Source organism: Hylaeus volcanicus, chromosome 6, assembly GCF_026283585.1.
Source record: "Hylaeus volcanicus isolate JK05 chromosome 6, UHH_iyHylVolc1.0_haploid, whole genome shotgun sequence".
NCBI lineage: Eukaryota > Metazoa > Arthropoda > Insecta > Hymenoptera > Colletidae > Hylaeus > Hylaeus volcanicus.
The window spans coordinates 18,971,668-18,986,385 of NC_071981.1; the positions used below are offsets into that span (position 1 = coordinate 18,971,668).

At 42.9% G+C, this 14,718-nt stretch overlaps 1 protein-coding gene across 1 annotated transcript; it reads right to left on the reverse strand.

The window, feature by feature from the left end:
• Positions 1–449: 449 nt before the first annotated feature.
• On the reverse strand, positions 450–13,648 carry LOC128877909 (uncharacterized). Its single transcript, XM_054125552.1, has 3 exons — positions 12,031–13,648; positions 1,724–2,166; positions 450–1,556 (listed from the first exon to the last, which is right to left on the reverse strand). Exons 1-3 carry the CDS (start codon positions 12,211–12,213, stop codon positions 1,514–1,516), a joined length of 669 nt encoding a protein of 222 aa, XP_053981527.1. The 5' UTR covers positions 12,214–13,648; the 3' UTR covers positions 450–1,513.
• Positions 13,649–14,718: the final 1,070 nt, after the last annotated feature.

Sequence of the window (14,718 nt, forward strand, 5' to 3'; positions counted from 1 at the left end):
ATTAACGCAAGGCAGAAATAGGAAGAGGCGAAGGGAGAGTGAGTGAGAGAGAGAGAGAGAGAGATTACTACACACGGTGACTGCATTTTCATTCCTATTGTGTCGACCACAAGCCGATCTCACGCGTGACAGGTATTATCTTGAGAAAAGTGGGTGACAGCGGGACGCGTTGATTCTCTGACGTTGAAACAACGACCTAAATAAATTGCATTTAGATTTCAGCTCGTCTTCGAGGATGCGTTATTATTCCGTCGTTGGTGCGGGCATGCTCTTCTAATTTCAATAAAACGAATCCTCCTTCCACTTTCGTGCATCTCCGACAACGTGAACTGCTTTCTGGTAGCTTATTATACAACTTCCCATTTGCGTGCGAAGCTATTGTTGCCCATTCTCTTCCGTACATAAATAAGTTTGTAAACAAGAAACGCGAATATGTAATATACACAGCCTCCTCGTACCATGCTTTTGTTTCGTTTAAAAAAATCTTACAAAAATAAAGGAAATAACTGCCAATACGAATAATAAATTTTATTTCACCTCCCAGGTCAAACACCGTGTTTATATAATCCGTTATACCAAGGAGAGAATCTAAATCTTTGATCGAAACGGTTAATAGTAAACTACGCTCGTGTGTGTTACAGGTAAACATTTGTGTTAGCTATCGATGTTTGTTTTCTATTGTAGCTTCTGGGTACACCTTATATAAAATCGACTCGCCACGTGTCGCATTTATAGCTGCAGTTTTCGCGTCGATACGCCGATAACGTATAAATACATCAATTTACTCCGGGAACATAATTTTTCATCGATCGTTTACACGCAACCTTGAAACAACGTCGTCATTGAAGCTTCTGTGCACCACTCGCGCCAATTAGAAATAAACTGAACCACTCAACGCGTCGTCGAACCCGTAATCTCTTACTACTACCTTCGAAACAGCTTACTACTACCCAGATGCAAGACAAGGATAGAATTAGAATCTGAATGAAAGTCTCGAATATCAAAAAAAAAAAAAAAAAGGTACAGAACTTTCCATAGATCACTCGTTAAATAGAAATTGGAATTTGAATGATAACGTTATACTTTGTCAAGCTCCATCTTAAGATTTAATGGGAGCTCTGCACTCTATGGGAAAGCGGTTAATTTTCCTTTCTGCCACTTCAGGATATTTATGTCGTCGAATCACGGCACCGTGAAAGTCCAGATATTTTCTTCGGTGGCAGTAAATCTCTTTACACTCCATGAACGTTGTCATCGTTATAGCGAAACCAGTAGTAAATTCGCTGTACGACTAGTGATTAACGCGTCGCGAGACAGAAAGTAGTTTTCTTATAAACTCGCGCGACAAGATCGATCGAAATTCTTTTGGTAGGTACTTGGTAATTATCGCTCATTCAGAATTATTTATTTTCGGAATGATCTTCGAGTTTATCGATAAATGTATCACAATGCGATGATCAAGGGATTTCTTGAGTTCGAGGTCATGTAACGATACTTGACTGACTTCGTCCCTCTACGTCAGCACCATCACAGAGGAGATAAAAATACAAAGTTTCCTTTAACAAAAACATTGATGGCCTTAAGAACGCTGCGTAATACGATTCCGAGGATAACAATTCAACGCAAATTCTAAAAGATCCTAGCACCGATCTCGCAGTTCGATCATTTTTTCTTCGCTATGACTATACGTATTTTTTGGCGGTATCCTAAAAGTAGAGCTTACCTTTTCGGATCGGACACGGTGCAGAAGGATCTGGGTCGACGCCGCAAGTAGGAACTCTCGATCCAGTCGGCTTCGTCCTCGAAGTCGTAACGGTACAGACCCCTCGAATAGGTCGAATGAGGTTGACGGAACATGATTTGGAGGGATCGTCTGGGATAGGGAGCGTCGCAGAGGTTCTCGTCGCTGGGGACGCTTCTTACGCAAGCGGAGAGGATCGAGGTTCGCGCGGCGCTGCACGGCGATGGCCCTCTCGTCGACAGGCAACCGAAGAACCCACCCTCGGATTTCTCGACAGCGTCCAATTGCCTACTGGTTATGCAATACTGCTCTTTGATGTCCTCGCGGGAGTAGAGCGGGGTCGCTCTACGATCCCAGTCGATGCTAATGTTACCACCCGACGCACCAAAACCGCCATGCAGATCCACCTGGGTCGAGACGTCCACCTGTCATGCACACAAGGTTTAGTCTAATTAGTGGAAAATCGATGTAGGACGCGTCGCTGTTTGATTGATAGCGTCGCGGCGAGCGTAAAACTAATTTCGTTGAGGACCGCAGGCTGATTCGAGGAGCAGACGACGTTCTTCAACGACTCTGGCAAATATTTTATACATCGGTGGATATTTTTGTTGTAAATGCGTCCTCTATTTATAACGGGACATCGGAATGCTTCTAAAAATAAACAGCCGGAGGATCGAACGTTAGCCAATGAATTAATTAAAAAGCAAATCGATAACAGAAGCTCGAACTTGACCGAATTACAATGTTACGGTGTATAATTGCAAGTACGGACGTAAGATAGATACGACGAAGAATGATAGGCACTATCGAAATGTCTCTTCCGAACAGGTGAAGAAATTGCACGCGATTGTTAAGAACCAGCAGCATTCCTGGCCTTTACACGCTAAATAATTTCTATCGTTAAAACCGAGGTTAATTAACGAACGACAATGCGAACATTGTTGCGACGCATGTGCAATATTGCAAGTTAAAATTCCGCGAGTACTTTCTATGCCACTCGACACCGCCACGAATCGCGCGTACGAAACACATTACTGTGTCAAGTGTGAAACACTTAACCCAGCTGCGCATTACAATATTACTTTCCTACTCGTGAGGCAGGAAATGTATTGTAACCGCGGAAAATTTCGAAACAACTTTCAGAATGGAGAAATACGTTTCAAGAACTCTCGATTATCCGTTGATTATTTAAAAAGAATCAGAGTTTCCGGCATCTCGTTCGATACGTTTGTAAAAATATCCCTCCGTTTGGATAATTATTTTTTTCGATTGAATTTCAATTAAAACCACGCAACGAAAAATTTCGCAACGCATCGGTCTCTGTCGAGATTCTTTACAACGAACAACGACGTTTTATGGCGAAAGTGCGAAACAAACATCGTCGAATTTACCGGCGGAAATGTATATCCCGCGGTTTCCATGTAATTTACACCGACGTTTACCCCAGCTCTGGCAACAGCCCGATTCATCTGTTAATACTTGTCAATTTCTAATTGCTCTAAAAAAAGGGGCAAACATTCTTTCATCTCCTATTAACGCCGGTTGGGTTTCGTGTTACCGGATCCAAGCCATCGATCGTTCAAATAAATCGATACGACGCGTCGAACGGAAATTGGACCGCTATTAGCGTCAGCCGAATTATTGATACACGAGGTGAAACTTAAAAAGACCAAACGCGCGTCCCGTGCATCCGATGCATCGATCGTTTCATGCGTCAATCTGCTCGCGGCTCGCCTGTCACGAGTAGAATATTTAGATTATTAGGAAACCGATTCGCAGACCACTCTCTATTCCCGTACCAGGCTAATCGAGTTATGAAATCGGCGTGTTACGAAAAAGTTAATCGACTTTGATGGTATCGATGTCCGAAATGGAACAATTATTCGAAGCATGGGAATGACTATTTTTGTCCGTAAGGTCGCGTCGTTGGATAACCAAGCGTTTCTATTTCGCTTGACATCGTAGCGTGAGTGGTCATTGGAGTTAATTGTTATTCTTTCACCGGTTGCACAGCACCCGATTTCTTCACCGATGCTAATAGTTCCATGCTTTCCATCCGTGATGCGTTTGATTTCCAATAAGACGAGCCGACTTCGACGTTAATTTTGCAACGGTAATTTCGATGAAGTGTTTCCCTGAATTCAAATTCTTATTTAACACCGAAGCCCCTTTGATACTACCACTTTACAAAAATGCGTTAGTCTCCGCGATACCGAACAAGTCACGCCCGTATCGCCAAGTTCGCTGTTCGCAAAGTCCAAACAACCCCGATGGTTCGACGATTCAATCGCTTTTCCTTCTCGATAACTACTCGAATCGTTCGATGGTTTCGACGGAACTGAAAAAGGTACTAGGAGCAATCTTCGGAATTTTGACGTACTCCTTTTTTTTTTTTTTTGCAAACAAATCCGACGCACTTAGTTTCAGTTTACTTGAACCTTTCAATGAAAGTGGTGCGGCTAGTGCGCCGCAGAAAAGGTTTTAGTCGCCGATAAAATGGGTTTTCTCCGTCGTTGTCGATATCCGCTTGCGAACGATCGAAGAAAATTCGCCGTGCCACGAATGTCTCGAAATTCTCTTTGTTCAAATATCATAAAGGTTCCATTATTGCGAAATGGATGGAAGTCGGTTACATTTACAAGCGCGCGTGTTACGCGTTCATGCATATACACGTGGACGTATATCGAATTCCCATCAATCGATGATATAGTAGACACTTTTATGACGCTGAATCATGGGTAGGGCTATACCCGTCAAATATTCACGCGTCGAGGATCGTTGCACGTGTTAGCGAATTTTACAGAAAATTAGCGGAAATGAACATTCTGAAAAATCACGAAACAGAGAGATAAATTGCTCAGAGGAAGAAAGACGAGGGGGGATGTTTCAAAATATTTTGCTTTAAAATATAGAATAATTATTTGTATCGTGCCGACGAAACGAATGAAATAATTAGTTTCTCTACGTGTTCTGAAATTTCAGAAATCCCTGTGTCATTTTACCCGAATCCCGCAGCGTAGAAATATAAATTGCAGTTGGATGTCGCGATGACACGTGTATCCTTGACATTTCCATTTCGCGTACGACACTCGAAAAACGATAATTGATTGTTAGGGATTAATTAAGATTTTTTGCGTTAGCGGACGCTGGAAGCGGGTTCGTTAGGCTCGTCGCAATTGCACCTATGTCTCTCTACGCGATGTTTTATTTTGATATCGGATGAAACAATGACGCGATGTTCCGGTCAAACGGCCAGGGGATAACGATTCGACACACTTGTACAAAAATAACGCGGAGAAGTCGCATTTGAATGTATGAAATATTGATAGAACTCCCGATATTCGCTGCTAATGCCCGCGAATGGTGCCTGAACGCGATTATTGTAAAATATTAAGAGTTAAGTACTAAGAGCTTATCGGTTAAATTAAACCGAATTGCAATAAAATTTTTCCATTTATACCATTTGCAGATTTAAAAATCGCCGCGGGAGAATTAGTTACAGTTGAACGAATAGTGTAAAAAGAGATTCGATTTGGTTAGAAAATGACCAATGAAGTTAACTTTTACAAAAGCAAGAATCTTCTCGTCGTCGTGGATAAGTGATACGAGTTACCCATTTACTAAAAATATTTTCATGGAAAGAATAGTACGATTCCGATTTGAGCGAAATGGTAAAATCACTTCCGACGTTTCCATTCGCTGGGGACAGAGAAGAGACTTATTATTCTCTTTCAAAATTTTTTTCATCGCAAGCTGTCGCTACGCTTCTACTCCAATAATTCTCTGTTGTAAAACTGCAAAAAGGTGAAAAAAATGTCCCGTACCGAAGATCAATAATGCGATGCGGGTTCTTACGTACGACAAGAAAATCCAACCGTGTAAAATGTTCCATAAAAACGATCGAAACGAATATTACAAAAGTTCATTTCTTTTTTTTTTTTTTTTTTTTTTAAGTAAAACGATTACGTTTAAAGTAAGGAAAATAATAACAAATATCTTCAATCCCCCAAGCGCGAACCATAAAATTGCATCCGAGACTCTGCAGCTGCACGGACCTCCCGGGTAGAGGAGACAATTTATATAAATGGACAGTTAGAAATGACAAGTGCTTCGTGTTATGGTCATCGAGAACATGCAGCGTCTCGTGAACATACTCGACGGTATGGTGGTTATGGAACGCGGTAAATCTGTTCCCAGAAAACAATCTGGATTTCTGGAAACGTTTTTCCACTCGATAGCTCGGATCTCCCGGGAACTATGTATTAGCCTTAGAATTAGTGTCGTTTAGTAAGATGGTGTGCGTGCGGAGGAAATGCTATTTCCTTCGAGTAGATTTATGTTCTTCAGGGCTACGGTCATATAAAAGTAATAATTTTGCTGGCATCGTTACACACGTGAAATCAAGTCGCGACGAGCTAAACGAACTGGAGTTTTGTTCGAACTATACGTGACCTTCTCGTTAATTAGTTGAGCGTGGTAACGTACGTAGTACGGTGTTCGTGACAGGTCGTACGAGTGGCTATGAAATGACGCCCGTTCTGTCAATAGATTCGTGATATGGAAAGTACAAAGTAGGTTATTAATTCAAGGATTGTATATTACAAACTTTTACGCGTTAAATATATTTCACTATATTCTCAGTCTCTGTACACTTTGAAGATTAAGAGATGTAAAAACGCATAGCGTACATTGTAGTTGCTTCAAAATACAAGCAACGTACAACGTGCATTAGAATAATTAAAAATGTACAGGGTGCGATATATGCAAAATAACAACCGAAGTAATTACGCTATACGCTGCATCTTTTTTTTTTTTATAATTTCAATTATTGTAATGCACATTCTTTCTGGGTTTATCATATTCTTGCTATGTCTATCTTCGGAGACAAATAGCTCGTTTCACCCTGTCCCTTCTCTAAGGGATTGAAGCTCGATCTTGAGCGCCAAAGTGCTCGACGCATGCGCGATTGAGATGCGCAAGAGCATTTTCCCGCTAACGCATAATGAAGCGATTCTAACTTTCTGAAATACCTAACCTGAACGCAATTAATCCAACAACTCGAACTGTTACGAATTGACAGATTTATAATACAACGTATATGTACGCAAAAGATGTGAACGACGCGCACCTCGGCGGTCAATTCAAATCGAACATATATAGATCGCTTTCTCGCGCAAATACAAAATTGCCGAAGAAAATAAATGAATCAACGATAGAATTGAAAAAAGAACTCCTGCACACCTGGTAGAAAGCAAAATTGTGTTTCATCGGGTTTCCCACTTCTTATTTTGTTGAATTTGGCAGTAGTCCAGTTCTTCGTCTACTATCAAAAACTCGTAACCGTATCGATATTCCGAAACGAGGTGGCCTTCTGTTTATTCCTAACAACGCTATAAGCATACATTCGAAAGCTTCCTAAAGTGCACAGCCTACGAGAATTCCACCGAAAAGTACCAATACCGCGGTATTTTTTACCTCGTTGTATTTTATTTTAGACCCGTTGTTCCGTAATAAACGATCCACGTTCAGGTGAAACTGCGATCATTAGATTAACCAAAGATATCAGCTATTCGATCGTCTTGTTGTCCAATTGGCCCAGACAATCAGAGGTCTATTGTACCACAGTTATCGAGAGAGCTAGGTGTTCCAAGAATTCATCGCTATTATCTGTCTCTGGCTCGATCACCTCTGACAATGAGTACATCCTGGAGGTGAGGGAGAAACAGTGCGGGCGAATAAGATTAAATGGCGGAGATAACTACGCGACAGCTAACGAGGTGAGAACTGCGACAGTTAACGAGGCAATGTTGTAACGGCGAAGATCGACTGGATATCGAGTCACTTTCGGACGTTTCATTTCGAACGACTCGATTGGAACGGTTCGATTGACAAATGGTCGATCGACTAAATGCCTACATTAACGCAAAATCGCGTACAGAACACGGAGGCGATCGCGTTACCGAGATTTCGGTAAATTCGGTCCGAGATTGTACGTTCCTAGTGCTAGAAGACATCGAAAGTTTCATCTTGATGATACCGCCTCCGTAAAATATCCTATAATGAAAAATGGACGGCGGGGCGTGAAGGTTCTCGGAGAAATGTTCGTTCGAGACGATGAAAATTCTTTTCTAGCAATGCCGTTTTATCGGAATTCGGGCCGCTAAAAATATCAACGATAGGTCGCTCCCCTCTCCCGCCCCCGACGTATAATCTCGCCCGCGAAAAATTTTCTACTCGTCGTTGAACGACGCTGAAAATTCCTTACCGCGTAATTCCATTTATTGGAATTCAAGCGTGAAAAGATCAACAAAAAGGACTCCTCGACGGGGAAAATGGAACAGGCTTCTCTCGATAAAACTGACCCACATTCAATCGCGGGAAACGAGTCTTCGAGTGCATTATTGAGGCGCACCGAGCACTTATTCGAAAGACGAGAGGATGACACGCTGAGTTACGAGCTTCGATTCCAGGTCGTGCACTCCTATTCAGCAAAAAATAAAGAAGATGAAGTAAAAAAAAAAAAGAAGAAGAAAAAGGAGACGGGGAGGGGCGCAAGAAGAAACGAGAACTCCTCGAGCAGTAATCACGAGTAATTAAAGGCTTTAGACTAACTCGAGTTCTTACGGTTTCCAGACCCTTTATGACACTTTCAATGCTCGGGCAGCCTTAAGGCTGCCTTTCAGTGAATTTCTTGTGAATTACTGGTATCTTTGTTTATCGAATTTCCTGCGATAATTATCGATCCCGGCGCACAGGCCTTATCGAGGAACAATTCATCCCGCTAAGTCTTCAGCCGCGGTTACGAATCGATATTTCAGGTGTTCTTGGAGCTTCGTAAAAAAAATTAACAGAGAATACCTTGGAATATTTTTCACCTCGTTTTAATCGACGAAAAATAATTACTTTGAATCGTTTCCAACTTTTTCATCCTTCGGTTCTTGTTTTGTGAAATCAGCCATGTGCTTTTGACCGAATCATGCGGGCGGTTTCTACGTAGCCTTTTCGGAACGAATGTTCTGTGCAATTTATTGTATTCGCCAGGTCGTTGGAGTAATTTTCCGGCCTAGTTTTATACTTTTTCGCGAAATTCCGTATTCCATCGCGAGCAGTCTGAATCCTGAAGTCTAATGTTCTCGTTCTATCGCGGAGTGGGCGAGGATAAGTGGTACAATAGGCTGTGAAACGAATTCTTGCGTAAAAGAATAAATAGAATTTGCAAACTGGAAAATAAAATTAGCGCGTACGAGTCGCCGTGTTCTATGAAACCGGTTTGGAAATTCTCCGGGCCACGTTTGCGGTTGATTGCAGGTTGGCGGACGTGTCTGACCAATGCTTGACAATTCTACTCGCGCTCGCGTTCGTACACGTCGACTATAATTGTTTCCAACTAAACTGGAGACGGTAGAATTGATTCGAAACTCGGAATATAGAAGCTTTAAGATAAGTAGAAACGTTCTACCCGGGTGCATGGTTCGTCTTCAGATTTTCGAAAGAATATAAAATGTAATTGTTGCCGAAGTAAATAAACGCGTTACTTAAATGCATTAGATCAACGAGAAATTTCTTGCATTGTGAGTGCTAGCTCAGATATCTCTCAATTTAAATTAAATTCGTAAAAGTTCTGGAAAGGAATTATATCGTAAATTTCTCAGCGTTTACAACTTTCTTCCAGCGCTATCTTCCACTTCTTTCGCACAAGGGTTGTACTTAAGGAATCTATTTACTTCCCTCTTCTTGTAATATTTCCTTTAATCCTTCGTGCTTTTATAAAAACTTCCAGACACCGTTGCCAAGACGAAGATAAAAATAAAGAGCAGGGAATTTTAATCGAATCGGTAGTTCTAAACAATCGCGATTATATCACGTTTCCAAGATGACGGGACCCTATTGACTCATTTGCATATCAGCTGCTTGCGATAATAATTTTTATGCGAGCTCGAAGACGTTGCAGAATTGGGCATATAAATTAACGTGTAAATTACAGCGCTTCGGGTCTTTACAGTAATATTCAGCAATTCGGGGTAAAGGAAGGGGACTCGGAATAAATCAATGGATTTAAAAGATTACGAGTTTCTTAGAAAGGATCGCGGCATCCATTCATTCATGAATTCCCACCCACGTTTTTCGAACCGTTGGCTGCCCGGACCCGCTACTTCCTTACTGAATTTATCGATAATTTATTTGCGACAGCGAAAGCTCCCCGTAATCATTGAATTGCAAACGTATGGTGACGAAGGCGGAACGAAGAGCAACGAGTAGAAACTGTCGGCGTAATGATCAAACGGGAGGGTCCGATGAAATAAGAAAGGATCTCGTCGAAGTGAGATCGGATAATTCCGAAACCACGAGGACCGGTCGTCGGCAAACGAGATATCAGATGAAACTCGGAACGATGAGCATCGAGGACTCGACAAATTGGGGACGAGTCACTTTCAAATTTCATCTTCGCTTTGGTGAACAATTTTTTGCGACTGCGAGGAGATGGGGAGGAGTTGGGAGGGAGGGGGCAGGGGGGGGAATACAACGCAAACAATACGATCAGTGCGATAAAAAGGAAACGAGAAACTCCGATGCAACGGGGGAGTTGTTAGAGTTTTCGAACTAGCTCCGATAATTGTGCAGTTATGGAAAATGTTTGATCGGAAACTGCTCCGTTAATTAGCGATAACGAGAAACGCGAAAGCGAAATTTGAAAGGCTTAAAGGTAATGGGAATAGTCGAACGAGTGTCATTTAGAGCAAGGGCGACGCGCAAGCGCCATTAGTATTTTACTGGTAATCTGTAATAATAGCGATGAAATAACTCGGAAATCGAATATCAAGTGGATCGTAATTAACGAAATTATCGTAGCTGCCGGAAAATTTGAAAATAAGGAAGCGTACAGCGAGCGAAGGAAAGGATCGATAAACATTTAACGTAGCCGGATAATAAAATGCAAATAACGACTGCATCGCGGACGAAACAAAACTTAATACGTGAACGTATACACGCAATTAACAATATACGGAAACTGTTGATTCGCCAATCGGTTATGATTCGTTCGATAAAGGCATCGCTCGCCACAAATCGCGTCTGGATCGCTATATCTCGTATCATCGAAGGTCGTACGTATTCGTGAAAGTGGTGTCACGCAACCTTGTGACCGAAGCGTCGATTAATTAGGTAACTATTCAACCATGCTGGTGTTACTCGACGTTACCAAAACAGTCACGCGTTCCTTTCAATTCATCTCGCATACCGACAAGGACAAAGGAAATAACAAGAAGAAAATTCCAAACATGATTGTCCCTACAGTGTAATTCATCTTAAGGATGGATTATCTATACCTTCTCAAGTTCTCGAAAAGAAAAATTTAAATTTCGTTATTCTCTTTGCACTTGTTGGTATGACGGTGTTCTCTTTCAATTTATTTTGCGCGATAACAAAAGCAAAAGGAAAAACGCGTGCTTTCGTTTCTTAAATAAGAAGATACCGCGATCCAATCGCGATACAGTATAATCAATCTTAAGGATGGATTATCTATACTTTCTAAAGTAAAAGAAAATTTTAATTTCGTTATTCCCTTTGCGCTTGTTGGTATGACGGTGTTCTCTTTCAATTTATTTTGCGCGATAACAAAAGCAAAAGGAAAAACGCGTGCTTTCGTTTCTTAAATAAGGAGATACCGCGATCCAATCTTCTGGCTCGACACGATGATGAAAACGAAAGTAACTACTGTAACGCGAAACTTCGGAGCGGAAGACGGATAGAATGAAACAAGAAGTTGTCACCTACGTACTAAATTTCGAACCACGGTAAACAATAACGAAAGGAACGACGATGAACTTGTAATTGGCTAGCCGTGAGAAAAGAAACGTAAACAACCACGAAAAAATTCGTCGGCGTCAACGACCACTCTCCGAAATTCGCTTCACCATCGAAAAAGGATGGTGATGGAAAAAGAATTTTTCGTAACGACTCCGTGCAGCGTTACGAGGTCGGTCGACGGTGCCTCGAAACCGAATCACCGTATACAAACAACAACGTTCCCGCTAATGGAGATTTTCCCAAACGCTGCGACGCGAAACTAACTCTCTCGCGTTAAAGTTTCGGCGCTGTCTAAGGGATTGGTGGCACGATAAAGTTGGCATTGGAGGGTACGATAAAAAAAAGAGCCTGCTCGCTGTCAACCAAAACAAACTTGGCGTACAAAGAGGTCAACGGACCCGAACGAATTAGGAGAACGGTCGGAAACGGGGTCGAAACGGATCAAACGGATCAGAGAACACGCGTCCTCTTTGTCCTGTTACCTGGGGATTGAAGATCGAGGTTGCCTTGCCGAAAGAGTTGCCATCTGTTCGTATACCCGGGAGTGTAGGAGCGTTCGCTGTCGGCAGATCCCTCGGATTCATCGAGATCTCGGGCCCCGGGTGGATCTTCCTGTTCCCCTGGCTGCCAGCCGAGGGTCCCATGATCGGGGCCTTCACCATCATCGGCCGCACCCCGTCGACGATCCCTGCGTCCCAGCGGTCCTCCCGATCCACGCGAGAAAAACACGCACCTTCACGCACCCGACACGCAGAGACGACCTAGCCGAGCACACTGGCCGCCGGTCTATCGATCTGTCTTTCTCTTGTTTCCCTCGAGGAACGCGAGAAACGGAGGAAACAAAACGGTCCTGCGGCCCTGACGGTAGGACCTTGCCGAGGACCTACGAAAAGGTGGCCACTCACCACCCAGCGTCCTCGTCGACTATCTCCACACTCCGTTCCCTCCCTCGAACGAACATCGTCTAGTTCCGTCGACCTACCCCCGACCCTCACCCCCACGACGATAGCGCCACGCGGATCAACCGTGAACCCTCCACAGGGGTTGCATCCCGACGAGAGAGGTCTCGCCTAACAGAACTTTGGCCAAACTCTGCGCGATCAACCGGGGTGGCTGCAAGGGGACAATTTCATTCCGCTAATGAACGATGCGTGAATGTTTTCATTAATCCCGTCCGCCACAGGTACAGAAGGAGGTGGAGAGGGGTTAGGGTGCGTAACGTTTCGTTTACCCGAGTGATATCGTTAGCTGCGGCCGGGGAATTTAATAAACCCTTTTCCGTTGCTTCGTTTGTTTTCTCGTTGGTTTCGTGGACGGATCGAGCGCGGTTTGGTAATGTCTTTCAGGTTGTTTACGTCCCACGAGTTTTTATTATTACCGTTGCGATATGTTGCAAATCCTCTAATGACGATTGAAGTGAGGATTATCGTTCTCAGGTGTTCTAGATTTCGTTTGTTATCATTATTTCTATAAAAGTTGGCGTTTGATTCTTTTTTAACGATGGAATATACTTTTTTTTTTTTAAAGTTTATTAAGTTTATTGGAGTTTCGACCCCGTGGCGACCAGAGTCTGGTCGAAGGTCGTGGGGTGGAAAATGGGGCGGAGGTGCTCGAAGGCTGATCGCTGCAACGAGGGTGAATGCCGTCCGTCGGAGAGACTTTTGGATTAGGGTAGGGATGAATTGATGGTGGTGATGGTGAATGCGTGGAGGAAATTGAGACGAGCGATCGCAGTAGCAGTTACCGCCAAGGGAATCACGAGGGGTTGGAAGATGGAGGGAGTTCACGACTCTCTGTTTGCGTTCTTTCTTTCGTCCTTACGCGCCGCGGAGCGTTTGCGCTGCCAATATTTCAGCAGTCTTTAGGTGGTAGGCATCGCTCGTGGGAATTCGCTTCGCGGTCTGAAAGTATTTACATTTCATCAGCGACGAATCTGAAAGGGGGTGGAACAGGAGGAGACCTTGATGAACTCGGCTGTGCTTTGAAATATGATTTCTGGTATTTTCTTTAGTTAAATTTCTGTTTGTTTTCACATAATTTTGCCTGGTTCCTGAAATTTGGCTGCAGGAGCCATTGTTACGAGACTCCAAAAATACTTACCGACAACTTTCCCATAATTTGGAGACATTATCCTATCGGACAAGCATTATTCTAACGTTGCTTTCGAACCAGAATAGTTTGAAAACACTTGAACGAATTCTGTTATAAAAACACTGGTGATTCCATGGAGAGAATGAAATTGATCTTCAAACGTCCACCACGCCTTCGATGATGAAAAAAGTATTGACGCGGTATCGTGTTCCTCTTGAAGCAACTCCTCCCTATTAGTGAAACTAAGAAAGATATCGATATAGCGGATTTCCTTTGGGTCATTCTGTATATAATATACATTATCAATCACGTTACGTCCACGTTCTTCGGAAATATTAATTTCTTTCTTACGCACTTGCTTTCTTACTACCCATAATCTTAAAAGCAACAGCCTATTATAGATATTACTCTTGTAGGAGTGTGATATATAATATGAGGATAAGTGCGTGTGAGTGTATCCGTGAATGCAATGGTTGCGTGGGAACGCGATGTGATTCGTTATTTATAATAATTCGGAGTTCAGTTCGGTCGAGAAAGTTTTTAAAAGTCAGACAATAAAATATACGTTGTCAAACTGCAAATCGTTTGAAAGTCATTTGATTCCTACACTCTGGACATGTAACAGAGCAACTGTTTTCGAGGCAGCCTAATGCACAACAGTTTGCTGAAAAATAGCCTCGATTTTCAGCGATAACAAAAGGAAAGAACCGTCGCAAGAACTGTACGGGCTACGTCGTAATTGATCCAATATTCGCGAAAGAAAGACGTTTGCGCTTGCAGCAATCAATGAACGTCACCGCGTTTAACAAAAGATACGGAAAGCGTTACACGCCGCCTACAAACGAACCAGCTGTCCGACAATCGAAAAAAGGGGGTATTGGTCGCGGGATATCAGGCTAGGGTTGAAAAGACCATGTTCTACGTCATCAACCAGCGGTGGATGTTGAAGCATCGACGCCTACGCGAGAACCAGACGTCCACGCCTACTCGAGGAAAAACGGCGCATGATATAGCTGACACCCGATACAGACGCCAGCTCAAAACGGTCTAATTTTCTCGCTGAGAGATACAATCGATAG

Bases quoted from the DNA above. Each gene is read 5' to 3' on its own strand.
- LOC128877909 (XM_054125552.1), bottom strand. From the start codon at position 12,213: ATGATGGTGAAGGCCCCGATCATGGGACCCTCGGCTGGCAGCCAGGGG. The intron at 2,167-12,030 runs GTAACAGGACAA...TGTGCATGACAG, and splicing joins CCTCGATCTTCAATCCCCAG to GTGGACGTCTCGACCCAGGT. The intron at 1,557-1,723 runs GTAAGCTCTACT...TTTTTGTTAAAG, and splicing joins ACCGTGTCCGATCCGAAAAG to GAAACTTTGTATTTTTATCT.